The sequence below is a fragment of the Temnothorax nylanderi genome, unplaced genomic scaffold (genome assembly GCF_030848795.1).
Source record: "Temnothorax nylanderi isolate EJ_2023f unplaced genomic scaffold, tnyl_v1.0 TNYL_tig0902_pilon, whole genome shotgun sequence".
NCBI lineage: Eukaryota > Metazoa > Arthropoda > Insecta > Hymenoptera > Formicidae > Temnothorax > Temnothorax nylanderi.
The window spans coordinates 3,283-21,244 of record NW_027249964.1 but is presented as its reverse complement, the minus strand read 5'-3'; the positions used below and the strand labels follow the sequence as shown (position 1 = coordinate 21,244).

Below are 17,962 nucleotides of genomic sequence, written 5' to 3'. Positions count from 1 at the left end.
TTCCGCATACGTTTTTCTTGCGAATAAATTCAAGGATCCAGCCCCAGGTGCGCGCGCGCTGTGCCTTAAAAGCCTCATTAAGAACGTATAAAGGTCTTATTTGAATTTAATTAAATTAAAATTAGATTTAGAACTTATTAAGAACATATAAAGGTCTTATTTGAATTCAACATATTAAGAACATATAAAAGTTTTATTTGAATTTAATGAAATTTGAATAAAATGTACAACTTATTAATTTCATATATGGTTTCAATAAGATTAATATTTAAATTGAATATATTAGCTAATTAAATCCTTATTAAGCCAAATTAAATACGAATATTTTGATGATGAAATGATACTGTAAGAAGTACGTATATATACTTTGTATACTACGAAACATACGTACGAGTATACACGTCGATTAAGAATATACGACATGTATTCATATGTTCGAGATTTTTAATCAAAATGTATATCGGCATTTTTTCTTATATTCTTAATTAAGTTTTATATATAGAACAAATATGAGCCATATTAATGCAGTTATTCAGCATTAATTTAAATCAAATAAAATTTAAATGGAGATTTTATTAAGGTCCATATAAAGTTCATATTTAACTGTTTTCCGCGGGGATGCGAGGCTGACTGCTTTCATGGAGGAGTCGGATGCGAAGCTGACTGCTTTCATGGAAAAGTCAGATTCGAAGCTGTCTGTGTTTATTGACAGTCAGCAACGCACTAATAAAGAAATCAGTGACAAACTTAGTCACTTAAATCGTCTTACTGATACTGTAGCTGAAAATAGTCGGCGTATCGCGCAATTAGAGTTAGACAATGCTAATCTCGTTCGTGAGATCCATGAACTGAAGTCTGCTCGGCCAGCTCACGACGCTCATTTGTGTAATGAACTTATTGTTTCCGGCTTGCCGTCGACGACATCCATTACTCCTGTGAAACTCTCTGAAAATGTGCTCGCAGCATTAAATGTACCTCACTTGGCTAGTCATGTTCTTGGCGTGAGAATGGTCAACAGGGTACCGGCTGCTACTCAGGGCAGTTCCAAGGTGACTGCAGCGTCGAGTTCGATGATTGTCACTCTTGCTTCTAGTACTGTGTGTGATGCAATAATTTCTAAAAAGCGTGAAAAGGGTGCTCTCAAACAGCGTGATATATGTGATGCTGGTTCCGATCGATATGTATACGTAAATGTACTGCTCCCTAAGTGCACGTATGACTTGCTACAGCGAGTCAAGCGTATTGCCAGGGAGAACGCCTATAAGTTCGTCTGGGTTAAAAATGGCCATATATGCGTAAGGTCTTCCGACGGACAGCCCATTATCTGCATTGACTCTGATGCTGATCTCGCTAAACTAGTCTGACGCGTCTCACTGGCTCGTCCGTTGCCTTCGATCGTCCGACATGACTCTGCATGTAATCCTTCTTCGCTTCGCATTGCGCAGTTTAACGCCAATTCCCTTCGTGGGCATATCGACTTTATTCGCTTACATTTTAGTACTAATTCTCATCACATAATTTCTGTATCTGAAACGTGGCTTCATGCGGGTGTGTCGGACGATCTTGTGGCTTTGGATGGCTACTTTCTGGTTCGTCATGACCGGGTGGGGCGTGTGGGCGGCGGCGTTGCTTGCTACGTGCATGATTCATTAAAAGTCAGGTTAATTGCAACCTCTATCGGGATTGAGTTTAATGCTCCGGAATATATTATGATTGAAATTCGGTTGCCGAGTGATGAAGCAGTGTTGTTCGTGTCAGTATATAGGAGACCTAAGGGCACTCTTTTAAATGAATTTGTTGAATCACTTACTGGTGTCTCTCATATATATAAAAATATTATAATTGGCGGCGATCTAAATTGCAATCTTTTGACCGACTGTTATGAGGCGAACTACTTGCGCGAGCTAATGTCTGGCTTATCCTTGACCATCGTCAACTCTGATGCTACTTTTCATACAGCTACTTCTGACTCGTGGCTGGATGTTCTAGTTGTTGATGATAGTGATAAGGTTCTTGCATATGCCAAATCCTTGAGTCCATTCATCGCAGGTCATGATTTACTTGAATTGTCGTACTCACTTAATCGTAAGCTTGACTTGAATCAATCTATTCTGCGACGTGGTTACAGGAGCATTGACGCCTCTGCGTTCCTTGAACATCTTGATGCTATTGCTGTCAACGTTCAGACTCTGGCTGGCTTCCCTTCTAATGTTGACGAGCTTTGCGCCTGGCTGTCTGGTACCTTACTTGAAGCACTTGATGTATTTGCTCCTGCTCGTGCATCCGTGATCAGGAAGCCTCCTGTTCGATGGCTTACGGACGAACTGAGATACCGGCTCCGTACTCGCAATCAGTTGTACAAGCAGGCCAGGCGTTCAAGCAGTCTACTGGGCTATGCTAGATACCGTCATTTTCGCAACCAGCTTAACAATGACATAAAACGTGCTAAAAGTGAGTTTCACTTGGCTTCCCTTGCCAATATTACTGATTCTGCTAAAATGTGGAGAGAACTTGCTCGTTTGGGACTGGTTAAATCTACGTCTGTTTCTCCTCTCCGCTTTTTCACACCTGATCAACTTAACTCTTACTATGTCTCTGTGTCTGGTACGTTATTGCCTTGCACATATGCTGACTTTATCTCTGCCATCACCTCAGTTTCTTGTACTTCTCAACGTCCTGAATTTGTTTTCTCTACTATACAGCTTGACTCGGTTTATAAGCTCATCTTTAATGGACCTCTTCACTCCTACGCGTCTGGCTATGATGGCATCCCGCTTTATGTTCTTCGCATTGCTTGGCCCGTTATTTCTCAGTGGCTCATTCCTCTTTTTAATCGTTCACTTGAAGCTTCCATATTTCCTTCATCATGGAAACGTGCGTTGATTCGCCCACTCTCAAAGATTCGCACTCCACTGTCACCGTCTGATACGCGACCTATTGCTAACCTTCCTGAAATGTCAAAAATTCTTGAACGCATGGTGGCCTCACAAATCACTGACTATTTGAATGAACATAACCTGCTTAATCCCAGACAGTCTGCGTATCGTTCCGGTTTCAATACGCAATCTGCTCTTTTACGTGTCTGTGATGACATTAGAATGGGAATTGATAAAAGACTCATTACAATCATGATTCTGTTCGACTTTAGTAAAGCGTTTGACACGGTCCCACATCTTCGTTTGCTTATCAAACTGAAAGAAATCGGTTTTTCTGATGAGGTTCTCGCGTGGATTTTTTCTTACCTGACTGGCCGCTCTCAAGCTGTGTTCGATAATGAGGGTAACTTTTCTGAGTGGCTTTTCACGTCGACTGGTGTCCCTCAGGGCTCTGTACTTGGCCCACTTTTATTTGCTCTTTATATCAATGATATAGGTGGATTCCTGTCTTTTGTTTATCATATGATATTCGCTGATGATGTACAAATATATCTACAATGTACTCGCGCCGACATTCTTCATGGTCTTGAGTTGATTTCAAGGGATGCGAATGCTATTTTTGATTATGCTACGTTGAATGGTCTTAAGCTCAATCCTGCAAAATCAAAGGTACTTATTTTTGGTAGTCAGGCTTATGTCAATGATATTGACCTCCATTGTCTACCTCCTATTATTGTAAACCATACGCCTTTACCCTTTGTTAACGAAGCTAAGAATTTGGGCGTAATTTTTACGACTAACCTATCTTGGAAAAAACATATCTTGCATATCTCTCAAAAAGTGCATTATTCTTTGTACAAGCTTAAGTTTAACAAAAACTCCTTGTCCACTAGGTTAAGGATAAGGCTGGTATTAGCTTTAATTATGCCGCACATTGACTACTGCTGCCTAGTCTATCACGGTTTGACTGGAGAATTGAACACCATATTACAGAGACTTGTGAATTGTTGCATTCGCTTTATATTTGATCTCAAGCGTGACGAACATATTGCTCCGTTCAGGCGACAATTGGGGTGGCTTACAGTCGAAAACAGGAGGTTATACTTTCTTGGCTGTCAAATGTTTCGCATTCTTCGCATGCACTCTCCCTCGTATCTGCGTGACAATTTCGCTTTGCTTGATCCGCTATTGAGGAGATCTGATCGTCGTCTTGATGCATCCCAAACCTTTCATATTCCTTCCCATAGAACTACCACCTATAGAAACTCTTTTCATCTTTCATCTATTTACTTTTGGCATTCTCTTCCAGGCAATATTACCTCTGCTTCCTCAATTGTCTCCTTCAAGGGTCTTCTCAGGGCGTATTTGTTGGCAGGTGAGGTTGCATGATATCGATTGCTGGTGCGGGGCTTTTGATGGCGTTTCCCTGTTATCGGCTTGTAAGTTGTGCAGCGTCTTATTATTCTTAGTATTAGTTTTAGTTTTATTCTACTTACGTTGTTCCTATTTTTAAGTTGCGTTAGTTCTAGTCCTTTACAGCGTATACTGTTATAATAAGCTACTGGTTGTGCTCTACACTTAACCGATTTGTGTAAGAGAGAGCATGCACATTTTGCTTTCTTTTTGTATTGTTAATATTTGCCCTATAGTTTTTCTTGGGCATAATAAATTTAATCTATCTAAAAAAAAAAATCTATCTCTCTCTCTCCTCTCTCCCTCTCTCTCTCTCTCTCTCTCTCTCCCCCTCTCTCTCTCTCTCCTTCCCCCCTCTCTCTCTCCCTCCCCCCCCCTCTCTCTCTCGCTCTCCCTCTTATAGATTTATGTTGTATGCACCAAAATATCAAAATTGTGAAGTTTCAGCCAAATCGATAAGAAAGCTCCTCTCCTTCATAATTGCCTTAAAAAATAATTATGTTAATGTTATGTATAATATTCCCAAACGATAATTTAATTATAATTATATTGCATAATCTTAAATCTTACCTTGTTAAGAACTTCATTACCAAAGAGTTCGCTATACTCCAAAGTAAAGTCTTAGTGTAAGAATTCGAAAAGTTAGTATCTAAATAGAGAGAATCGTATATGCGCTCAATCACGAGAAAATCCATTATCCACCAGTCTTCAAATATCTGCAGAAAAATTCTCTGATGACTAACAACGAATATAAAATTAAGGTAAAGTTTGCATTAAAAATATAAACTGGTTTGTCCACCACTTCCAAAAACTTTGCTATTATAATTTTTATTATAATAGATATATTTAGATTAAATATTGATTAATCCTTTTAGAATCTAATCTTTTTGTGTGTGAGAAGAACATATTTAATTTAATTATTTTTTAAAATGTTAGAGATAGCTGAATACAAATATAAAAGTTATCAAATTTTATTTTGTTGTTATTGCTTTCGTGAAAATTAATATTTCCAGACACTAAGATATAAAATCAACGTCTATCATAAATAATATAATGGACTTGATTCAATTAATATTTAACTTGCCTATAATACGAATTGCGCTACAGATCACTTTCTCGTTCTCTTCAACTTTTACAAGACAGCAATTTACAAGACATTTACAAGACAGCATATGCATACGTGTGTGATTTTGGATGCACCTTCTAATATATAATATTATATGATATATTGATGATTACACACACATGCATACACACACACTATCTGTCACGTACTACGTTTACACGAGCGTTACTTTTGTAGTAACTTATAAGATAATTCCTCCACGTAAGGGCCAAAGCACATATAACAGTCGTAGTCGTGGATGTAAGTAACGCACAAGCTTTGGCGTATCCTGATTTATCAGGTCGAGGACTACGACCATCGTATATCGCTACGTCATGTTATGTGCTCTGGCTCTAAATGAGTGAATTAATAGTTGCTTCCCATTTACATCAAACTCAGATAATTCTCACTTGTGACGTCATAACTCAGTTAAATGCACGTTCTTTTTGCATGCTGGCAAGTGAGATTCAACTGAGTTTTATCCACAATCGAGACCATGTGCTTTAATGAATCTAATAAACTCACATCAGAAGTGAGGTTATGGACCTGTATTATTATGCTTGTCACCAAAATAAGCAATAAATACAAAATGACATATCTTACCTGAGTATAAAATACATATCTGAGTGACTCAGATCACTTGAGTGTAAATGGAAAGCAACTATTGTAAGTTACTCCAGAAATAACGCTCCCATAAACTAGTAAACGGTCACGACTATCACTACATATCCCGCTGATATTTTGCTTCTTGTGACACCCACATCCTAATTTCGTGGCACTTCGATCCTTGCGCGACGCGACCGAAATTCGGAATTAAACGATCGTACTTAGTAATATTTAACGATGAGAGACCACGGTGTTACGTGCGAACGCGATAAGTATTTCTAGGTTATATGACTGACTGACAGCGTGCTGTCCGCACAAACGCACTGAGCGACGAGCGCGCACGTACGCGCGGTACGCGTATATGCTGTCTCTTTTCAGTGTAGCAACACTGTCATGGAGGGGACCCGGGGGGACGCTCGACATGTTCTCAAATGCCATCTATCGAGGAAAAAAGCAACCGTACGGCGACGACGACGAAGACGTATCTTAATTGTAAAATTTATCATTTCAGACTTTGCATCGTAATATCTCCGCTCGTAGGTACGTAGCGGAAAAATAAAAAACACTCTTATTTGTAAATCGACCCAAGCTATCGATCAAGCCTACTTAGAACTTGATCCGTTCACTCGTTATTGAGATCTCAAAATCTCGGGTACTCGCAACTCGTGCGTTCGCGTAAAAGAGTCACGGTGCGTCTCGCTCCGCGCGTACTTGGCGCGAGACACTACCGTGTCTCTTGATAAATTTTATTGTTTATATAATATTTCCTATTCTTGTACAAATAAACTAAAATATTTACATTTTCCGGGGCTAAACAGTTACGTTTTCGTGATACAATATTGCCCGCTGAGGAAAACGCTCTTTCCGAACTCGCGGATGTTGCAGGTATTGCTAAATATTTCCTCGCCAATGTGGCGAGTGTCGGATATTTTTAACTCTTGCCTTCCACCATTTGAGGGGTGAGTCATTGTAATCAATGGTTATCTCCATTTAATAGTGGTCAAGTTGCTTTCGCCAGTCAGTTTGTGTAGTTGAAGTACTCTTTTTAAAAATGAAATCTAATGCACTTCCAACCACACGTGTAGTTCTTTCCTCCGGTATATCGGTTGGAGCTAGCGTCTGTAAAAAGTAAAATATTTATTTTATTCAGTCTATTTCTTTAGTGTAACTCTTCTTTTCGTTATCTTACTTATTGCAAACATAATGTATACGTATAAAACAATCAACAATTAATTATACATCTATATATATTATATATATTACCTGTAATTCTTTCTTGATAAAGTCTTTTATCTTTATTCTCTCCGTTTCGAATTGTTCGGCTGTTAAGTCTTTGTAGCGAGGATCGAGGAAGCTTGCAATTTGACGCACGCTGACTTTCTCGTTTGATTGTAATGCCATATCAAAGCGCCTAATCAGTGATTGACGTAATATTTTTTGAATGTCGAAATATAGTCGTCGTCCAAAACGTCCTCTATCAGATGATTATCTATGATTCCTCGTATTACCGGGCGTACCAAAGATATTGTGACTTCGGATGAAGAGCAAAATACGATGGTTGCACATTGGAGAGGTTTCAGAAGCGTCACCAATTTTCTATAGTCACCATTCAATTGCAGTGATTTCTAAGTTTTGAGCCTGCCTCGATTTTGTTATAGATGTATCATTAATACCGCCAAAATAGGAGTTCTATTTTTTTGTAAACGTTCACACATATAATAAGTGGAATCCCATCTTGTAGGACAGCTTTGAATTAATGTCTCTTGCGGCAGATTGAGTTTTATTTGAGTTTTGTGTAGCTCTTGCATTGCTAATGTAGAATGTTTGAAATGTCCAACAATTTTCCGTGCTTTCTGTATAACATATGCTATATTTTGTAATTGTAATGCATCATTCACAGCTAGTTGTAGGGTATGAGCCGCACAGTTAACATGTTTATTTATATTTTGAAGATTTTCTGCAGCGTTTATCATATTGGATGCATTGTCGTGTACTATGGCAAAAATTTGTTTTTCTAAATTTCAATCGAAGAATATCATTTCTAGTCCTAAAGCTATATCCTCAGCTGTATGTCGGTCCTCTAATCCTATTGTACATAAAGTGTGACTACTTAATTCCCATTTTTCTTTATCTATATAATGTGCCGTACAGGATAAGAAAGAATCTTGTGAGAGAGATGTCCAAATATCCGTGGTGCATGATATATTGACGCCTTGATGTTGCATCTTGTGCTGCAGGAATGTTTTTATTTCATCATAATTTAATTGCAATCGCGATAGAATTGTTCTTGCTGCAGGTACCATATATCCAGGTTCTATAGTAGCCATAAAATTTCGGAATCCTTCGCTTTCAACAAATGAGAGTGGCAATTGATTTGTAATAATTAGACAAGTTAGCGATTTAGATATATCTTCTTGACGATCTGCGCTGCATACTGCATTATCTCTCTTATATTTTTTCTTACGCCGTGGCTGTCTTATGTCATCTATATTACACACACACGTATATACATTTATATACAATACAAATAACACATTGCATTCATGCATTATTTTTAAATATTATTTTAAATACAATAATATTTTAAAAAGCTTACTTTATCTTACCTGTATTTGAATAATTTGAAGATAACGAAGGATTATCTATATTTATAGACGAGGAAGAATCTATATTTGAAGAGTCAGAGGATTTTTCCAGATCATTTCTGTTTATGAAACGTTATATAAATTAGCTTTTAATTATTTATACAAGATTAAAGACAATATAAAATATAGAACATGTAAATATATATAAAATTTAATGATACTCTATTATTAATAATACAATCGAATAACGAAATAAATTATCAGCCACATTTTATCAAACAATTTCTTTTCTATACACATATATTATATGTGTGTGTGTGTGTGTGTGTGTAAAATCACATGTAAGAATTTAATATGTATCGAAGCGTGATTATATTAGGCCGTTAAATAAATAATCACGCTTCGATATATATTAAATTCTTACATGCAATTTTCAAATAAATATTAACAGTTACCTAGTCTCAATATGATCCTGCAGTTGTTCGCTACGATTTATCGGATCATTCTTATTCCTTATCATACATTGTATAGCCTTTAAATGTTTATTTAACGAACTCGTCGATCCTGATATTCGAAGGAAGCATCGCAAAGGTTGCAGAAGGCAGATTTTTTGTCCTCCGACTTTTTGCAGTGCTTCCACACCCAACTTCTTTTAGGCATTATCTTCTAATTAAATAATAAGCACACAAATGGTACACAAGCTTCGTATTTGTAGAAACACTAGAAACGCTTTCCTTAGATGTTCGAGCTCTCGAGAGTAACTCCTACCGATGTCAGTACAATAACGATACAATACCGATATTCGGCGATGTACGAAAACAGAAAGAAATATAAACTTCTTACTAAAAACAAACTCTATTTACAATAAAATAATAATATAATCTATATCCTTTGTCAGAGTTTGTTTTTATATATTTTTTTTTCAAACATATATGTTTGAACATCTAAGGAAAGCGTTTCTAGTGTTTCTACAAATACGAAGCTTGTGTACCATTTGTGTGCTTATTATTTAATTAGAAGATAATGCCTAAAAGAAGTTAGTAGTTAATCAAGGAGAGTTCTAACTAGGGAGCTCCGAGGGGGGTGAGGGAGGGGGGGGTATCGTTTTCGCGGGGGGTGAGGGGGAGGGGGAGGGGCGGGGTATCGGGTTACACAAGGTATCGGGTTTCGCGGGGGTGAGGGGAAGGGGGGGGGGGGGGCGGGGTATCAGATTTCAAGGATATCGGGTTTCAAAGATATCGGATTTCAAGGATATCGGATTACGGGAGGGAAGGGAGAGGGGGAGGTGACCTTGGCATACACGTGTATGACTCACCGGTATGACTCACCGGGATGACTCACGTGTATGACTCACCGGGATGACTCACCCGCGCCGCGGAGTCCGCGTTCGCGGTCGCGGGTCGCGGTCGCGGACGCGGGTCGCGGTCGCGGACGCTGTCGCGCCGCGGGGGGTCCGCGTGGTCCGCGCGGGGTGCGCGGTCGCGCCGCGGGAGGGGTCCGCGCCGCGCCGCGGGGATACGTTCGCAGGGGGTACGTTCGCAACGACGCCGCTAGGCGGCGCACAATGGGTAAGACTAACTCGATAGCGCACTGCGTAGGAGCGTGTCTCGTCGATGACGCGTCGAACCTGTCGGAACATGTTCGTCGTAAACAACATTTTTCTGGGAAAAAGGGGGGGGTTATCGCGTAGACTAAACAATCTATCTACGCAGTACGTAAAACAATCTACGCAGTACGTAAAAGACAAAGGAAGAAATGACGTCATCGGGACGATGATCGACCCGATAACGCGTCGAACGCGTCGAACCTGTCGGACATGTTCGTCGTAAACAACATTTTTCTGGGAAAAGGGGGGTGGTTATTGCGTAGACTAAACAATCTATCTACGCAGTACGTAAAGACAAATCTACGCAGTACGTAAAAGACAAAAAGAAATGACGTCATCGGGACGATAATAAAATTTAGGTAGGGATGGACATGTACGCAAAGAAATTACATCGTTCATTTAGGTGTAAAAAAGCCTGTTTATTTAACTCTTCTTTTACATAATATATCTTACGTACTAAAAAACTAAATCTGCGAGCTCACAATCGATGAGCTGATTTGTATTGAACGCATCGCTAGCGTATATTACATTAGACACTTCCTTGGGATCCGTCACAGTGGACGCGATATCGGAGAACTGCGCAAACTTTGCATCGACTGCCGCAAGTATTCTGATCAATCGATCGAATCTCGCATCGATGCACCGATCGAGATCGAACATACGATGCAACGTCGATTCGGTCATCATCAAGCGTACGTTTACAGATTCGAGACGTATGAGTTTGACGTTATTAACCGACGTACAAAACTCTCACCGTTAGCGGTCCAACGTTTACAAAACTGTGGATATCTTTGTAGTCATTGCGAAGAAATTCTGAATGGTTCGTCGTTGCTCGTAGAGTGCCTTCCACGTTTCGAGAGATAATATCAGTTCCTTTCCTCGATGATCTCCCACGGCGATCTCCACGTAACTCGGTGGGCCAACGTTGATGCCATTTCGAGGAATTTGTATCCCGTAGCTGTCAGCGCGTATCGTCTGCCGAGTATACGTACCGCGCGACGGTCCCCCGAAATGCTGTATAAAAGAAATGAAATAGTTTTTTTTCGCAAGTATTACAATTTGCAAAGATATAAAACTGAGGGAGGCTCTATTTTTTTTCTTAAAAGAAACTTACCTATTACATCTGTTCTCACACGACTGAGTTTCAACGTCGTGAATCGGCACATAATAATTAACGGCATTCGCGCGTTTACCCCCATTGCTGCTGCTGCTGCTGCTGCTGCTGCTGCTGTTGCATCCTTCAAAGGAGAACATTTTTTTCCTCTCGGCTCTCTGAGAAGTTGTGACCGTCAGTACAAGCGATCGCGACAGACTGATCATGTAAAATTAATCGAGTATACGCGGCAACACCGACATTACAAAAGTAATGATGTGGTGGGGAAAGGGGGAGGGGGGAATTAATGTTTATAATCGAACCTGTCGGGACATGTTCGTCGTAAACAACGTTTTTTCCAGGAAAAAGGGTAGTGTTGTCGCGTAGACTAACAATCTATCTACGCAGTACGTAAAAAAACAAAAGAGAAATAACGTCATCGGGACGATGATCGCCCATAACGCGTCGAACCTCGGAACAGTCGTCGAAACACTAGTCGTGAACACGTCATGTGTTTTTCTCGGGTGAGATGGGGGAGTAAGAAATAAAACATTATAAAAAGAGATATATAATTTATTTTTTAATTCTGGCGATTATCGTTATACGTTAACGATGTATTTCATTTGGAAATGGACGTTGGCGTCGCGCGCGACCACAGTTAAATAGTTTTATTACATTTTGTAACGCGACCTCCGCGAAACGCGACAATAACTGTACAACTTTAGGATCTACACAAATATCTTCAATAGTGGAATTAAGTGATCTGCGATGTCAAAAGCGATATTGTGTTCAGCAAAAATGCTCCTAATTTAATTTCGGCTTGTTTGGCTTGATCTTTAAGTGACAATTCTGGTAATTCGTCATTATTGTCAATTTCTTTAAAATTTACATTTTCAATATGTTTTACGTCCGTGAATGTTTAACCAAATCTGTTTTACAACATCTGATGGTCTTATTGCATGCAGTACATATTGCTTTATTTTCTTGGTGGTAAGGAACCACCCATCCTTTAAAAGCATTCTCATCTAGCCATGAAAAATGGAATTTCCTAATTTTACGTTTCTTAATTGCTCCTTTTCTATTTGAATCTCGATCTGAATCCATATTGAAGTAAATAATGTATACTTACGTTTTCCTAGCCTATCCTTACGTCGAGCCCGATTACCCTTGGGTAGAAGACACCTCTCTACTCCTCATCCGAGGAAATTTGAAAAACCCCCCTGCCCCTACGTCGAGCCCGCCAAGGCGCCCATCTACCGGCAGTCGGTAGTACTGGCACCGGCACTGTATTCGGTGCCTCACACCACCCGTCATCGTCGCGCATGCGCGAAAAAACCGGCCCGTCTAACAACACTGTGCTGGAGCCGTCTGTATAACCGACAAAATTACCATTTTCTATGTTATCGACTATATCTGTCCTTGTATAGACAATTAAAGATATAGACAAGGATAGCACGCTACATTGCACGCACACATACGCACGATGCACACCGACATCATACTTTTATATTACGCTTCCAAATCTTGATTTGGGGGGTTTATCGATGTTTTTCTTGTTGTGCAATTCAGGAAAGCTTGTTTTCGCGTTCGTATCAATGGTATTTCTCTTATATGAAACACATCTTGTGATGAGCTGACAGCTCGCCGCAACTCGAGACGCCATATATTAGGATAAAAGTAGATAAGGAAAACTGTACTTCCGTAATTTTTTCTCGTTTTCTATGTAAAATCGAAGTTTCCCTGAATCATTGATGTATGTATTGCAATTCTGGAAAAGGAATTTTAATTCTGTCAAATTAATACGACGCTACGTGACGGCAAAAAATGCCGGTAAAACAGACGATTCCAGCATTACCTTAACATTACCAATCAATCACTAAACGATTGGTAAAAAATTTAAAATTCCCAACAGTCAAAGTGGAGGCGCTAAAGATGGTTAAAAATTTGTTGACAATTAATTCTTTCTTTTAAAACGTGAAACTACCAAAAGGTTTCAATGCGGTACCAAACACTGCCATCAATCGCCATCGATTAAAAAACATTACCACAGTCAAAGTGGGGGGGCTAAAAGAAGATCAAAATTTGTTTTTTCGATTTTCTAAAGAAACGCGAAACCACCAAAATTTTTAATGCGGTACCAAACACTGCCAATCAATCGCCAATCGATTAAAAAAAAATTACCACAATCAAAGTGGGGGAGCTAAAAAAAGATCGAAAATTTGTTTTCGATTTCCTAAAAAAAACAAGAAACTACCAAACGTTTTGAATACGGTACCAAATACTACCAATCAACCACCAAACGATTGGTAAAAAAAATATATCAATAATCCACTTGGGGGGGCTAACTTTGTTGAGGTGCCTTTTTCGTGGGAACGCATTTTCCGACGCGCCGCCTGAGAAAGTGCAACTCAACTACGTCGTTTCGCTCGGTAACTGCACATGGTTTGCGTCCGTGCTAATGGTTCGTGTCCGAACTAGCCAGCTGGAGGGGATATGCTGGCCGAGCGTGGCCGCCGCGGCTAGCATAATATCCCCTCCAGCTGGATAGTTCGGACACGAACCATTAGCACGGACGCAAACCATGTGCAGTTACCGTCGTTACCGAGCGAAACGACATATACTACGTTTACGCGAGCTTTACTTCTGTAGTAACTTACGATAATTCCTTCGCGTAAACAGGATTTTTCTTCGCGTAAACGGGATTTTGTAGTAACTTACGATAATTTACTTCGCGTAAACGAGTGATTTATCGTAAGTTATTACTACAGAAGTAACGCTCGCGTAAACGTATAGTAATAGTTGAGTTGCACTTTCTCAGGCGGCGCGTCGGAAAATGCGTCCCCACGAAAAAGGCCGGGATGTCGGGTGCACACCAGCGTCATTCTGTCCTTGTTCAACTTTTAGTAAGGCTGCGGTCCACTTGACGCTACAAATGCTTCGAAGCATTCCTCTTCTCTTTTCTTTCAATGAAGAAAGAAGGAGAAGAAGAACGCTCCAAAGCATTTGTAGCGTCAAGTGGACCAGCCTAAATAACATGGATGTAGGAATATCTGGATGGAGCGTAAGGTACTTTCTTGGGCGAGGGGGTGAAGCCTGAGAAGTGAGGGGAAAATCGGTCGGCAGCCATCTGGTTGGCGATTTAACATGGCGGATCGCAACACATGACCTTTCGGAGAGTGTTGTCGCCAACACGAGTTGTGCAAGTGCAGGTTATTTATAATGAGAATACCCTAAGAGCACAGTTGACGGAAAGTCGACGGCAAGTCGACTTTTATAAGTCGACTTCTAGTCGACTTCTAAAATGGCGGAAAGTCGACTAAAGTCGACTTCTAAATAGTCGACTTCTAAAAATGGCGGAAAGTCGACTAAAAGTCGACTTCTAAATAGTCGACTTATAAAAAGACGGAAAACAGTCAAGCGGCGCGTCATGCATCATCAATATGGCGGCGAATCTCGAGGAGGCTGGAGGACCAGATGAGTGGACCAGAGTTTACGCGAGTGCGAGGAATACGTGCCGCGAGACAGGACACGATAAGACGCCAGATAGTTCTTGCAGGTATGGCGGATCAAGTCGCGAGAAAAGTTTTGCCCGACGAGGTAAAAGAGGATCAGGATAAGGCCAAGTGGAAACATGCTTACAGGTTAGGTATGGTGTGTTATTAATTATCATCGATAATTAAGACCTATTGAATGCGACCTCTCCATTCTGTATCATCTTTCAGAACACCAGAAATGAAGGAACCTGTGTTCATGCATTCTTCTTCGTGCGTTCTACGGAAAGTCACGATGATAGAACCCGAATGATTGCCGAAATTCGCCCATGCTATGCCATCTTAGTGAACCATTGGTTGATCCACCGCCAAGGTATTTTATCACAATTGTTGCTTTATAATGTTTTTCCTACTTATTTATAAAGATATTTATAGATATAATCAATGAACCGGGAAGATCATTTGCCGCGTGTCTGGTACATTCGGAAAGGCCGAATGGGCACTACCATCGATGGATATAGAGCATCCGTGGACGGTGTCAAGTGGTTAGCGTATTTCTCTTGGAGGGTCAAGTGTGCCCTAAGCTGAAACGATTTGTCCCGTCGCTGCTGACGACACCTGGGAGCATCACCAAGTCATGGGCCAGGTAAATCGTTATTCTATCTCCTTTTGATTTCACGTTGATTCATCGAATAGATTACATCAATTCAATACGATTTTTTCAGGTTGATACCACGCACTCAAGCAATAGTACAAACGCTGCAGTCGCAGGAGTCGTGTCCAAACACAAACTGCTAGAAATCTGGGGTTCGGATAAAAAATGTGAGATTTTAATTTATAAATAATATTTAGATATTATCATAGACTTCTATACAATACTAGACCGCTGACAGACATCTCGCCCGTGATGCTTGCCGCCATGTTGATTTTAGTCAAGATATGCTATACTACTATTCTATACAAGTGGTTTTATACAAGATTCTATACAATAGTCTGGCATATACAGAATGTCCAAAAGAAAGGGTTTATACTACAGGAGTAGTGGTTCGATTTCGGCATCCAAGTACGCTACACGTCGAAGGCATGACTTACAAACTTATTGATAACATGTACCAATATTTAACACAAAAACATTCGCCTGCTTCGTTATGTACTGTAATAACGAATGCAGATAAACGCACATCATGAGCAACTGAACACCCGATAGTGACTTATTGTTAATTCAATATGGCCGCACCCTTCACTAACACTTGCACCTTGCACTCGCATCAGCTTTTCGGCAGTGCGTCCATAGATGTTAGTGGTCTAGTATAAAAGTCTGTGGATATTATATATTTATAATAATATATATATATATAATATATATAATATTATTATATATTTACAACATTATGATAATAATATATATATATATTTTGCTTTTTTGCATATTGTTTCGCGATTAACGCTGGAATGTTTTAATTTTAGTTCTGTTATTGTCAGCTTACCAGAAGTGGCTGCCGGAATCCGCGCACGCAGAAGTGGCACAGATATGGCCGCCTTTGTAATTAAGAATAAAACATTAGGATTGTAATTATACAGTTTTTTAGATAATTAAATTATTTTATATATGAAAAAAAATCGAAATGCATCAGTTTTAGCCCTCCAGCAAGGGGTCGATTGTGTATCTTGAAATAATGAGGTAAAAATTACAAAAGTGAGAAAATTCATTAGCGTATCTACGATTTTATTTATCAAAATCTAATAAAATCTGTTAACTTTTGTTATTTTTACCTCGTTTCAAGATACACAATCGACCTCCAGACGTACGCGGCGGTTTATTTTATCGACTTTAAAAGTTGGCGGGAAGTCGACTTTTCGTCATGACGGGAAGTCGACTTTTCATCATGACGGGAAGTCGACTTTAAGTCGGTGGTTTTTGCGACATTCGCCGACTTCAAGTCGACTTCAAGTCGACTTTCGTCCTTAAAAATGTCGACTTCTCTGCCAAGTCAGTTTCGGTAGAAGTCGACTTCAAGTCGACTTAAAGTCGACTTTTTGCTCTTAGGGTAATGCCAAGTTGTTGCCTAAAATTTTGTAAAAATAGAAGCACTTCGAAAGGAAAGAAGCAAATAGAATATGAAAAATTGCATAAGAAGATATCGTTTCACAGGTGAGATTTGGTTTATAACCTCATTGTTTACTTCATTTTTAAAACTTGATGTTTATAAATCTATTAGTATTACTATTATTGTTCCTAATTTTATGTCATAAGCTGTTATTATATATATATATATATATAGAGGAAAGTCCCCTATTATGAGATAGGATCCTAATATGAGATGGCGGGGTTTTTTCATGGTGGGATCAACAGATGGGGCCTATATAGGGCCTTTTAGCTTAACATATCTCATATTAGGATCCTGTCTCATAATAGAGGACTTTCCTCTCTCTCTATATATATATATATATATCTTCTGAAGAATGAGTGTGATTGGCTAGTCTAAGAACTACCGATGTTATTAAACCCGATTAACGGCGCCGTGTAACAGCGGTCATTGTATAATTGTGTATGTGATTGTAGAATTCCAAGACATTCAGCTTAGAAAACTTTGGCTGGATCGCATTGGTTCAGCTATCGATAATGTGGGAGCAAATTCCTATGTATGTTCCCTCCCTGCTGAAAATGACCGATTGAATCCGATTGGTTCCGCATTAAATTTGGTGAAATTGAATCGGAATGAATGCGTTTTCAATCCGGTTAATCGGATGCCCGATTGGAAGTGAATCGGTTTTAATAACAAATCAATCGGAATCGTTTTTAATTCGGCATTTCCGGATTGATCTGAATCCGCCGTTATCGGTTTCAATCGTATTAATGCTAATTCATTTTAATCGGGTGAATAAAGTGACCACACGAATCGTATTGAATCCGCATCAATCGTAAAATTTTAATACAACACCGGAATCGGATTTAATGCGATATTTCCGGATTTATCTGAATCCGACTCAATCGGTTTCAATCGTATCTGCGCTTAATCCATTTAAATCGGGTAATTAAAGTAGCTATGTGAATCGGATTAAATCCGCTTTAATCATTAAAATTGTATATAACACATAATTTTTACGTAATAGAGTTCTTACTACAGGATTTCCTTTTGGTAAAGTTATGAGTTCTATATTTGCAAAACTATATTTACATGTAACT

General features: G+C 39.4%; 1 protein-coding gene and 1 long non-coding RNA gene across 3 annotated transcripts; both read left to right on the top strand.

Annotated features, from left to right (window-relative positions):
• The first annotated feature begins 638 nt into the window (after nucleotides 1-638).
• Nucleotides 639-1,364, top strand: LOC139785856 (uncharacterized). The gene has a single exon (XM_071725029.1). The coding sequence runs from the start codon at nucleotides 639-641 to the stop codon at nucleotides 1,362-1,364; it is 726 nt and encodes a 241-aa protein (XP_071581130.1).
• Nucleotides 1,365-14,611: 13,247 nt separating this feature from the next.
• LOC139785855 (uncharacterized) lies at nucleotides 14,612-16,395 on the top strand. 2 transcript variants are annotated; one of them, XR_011722102.1, is made up of 5 exons: nucleotides 14,612-14,930; nucleotides 15,007-15,148; nucleotides 15,211-15,421; nucleotides 15,501-15,597; nucleotides 16,243-16,395. It is a non-coding gene; the product is annotated as an uncharacterized lncRNA (long non-coding RNA). The 2 variants fall into 2 exon arrangements; XR_011722101.1 differs by having other exon boundaries at nucleotides 15,211-15,597.
• The last annotated feature ends 1,567 nt before the right edge of the window (nucleotides 16,396-17,962 follow it).

Coding starts and splice junctions, on each gene's coding strand:
- LOC139785856 (XM_071725029.1), top strand. CDS start 639: ATGGAGGAGTCGGATGCGAAGCTGACTGCTTTCATGGAAAAGTCAGAT.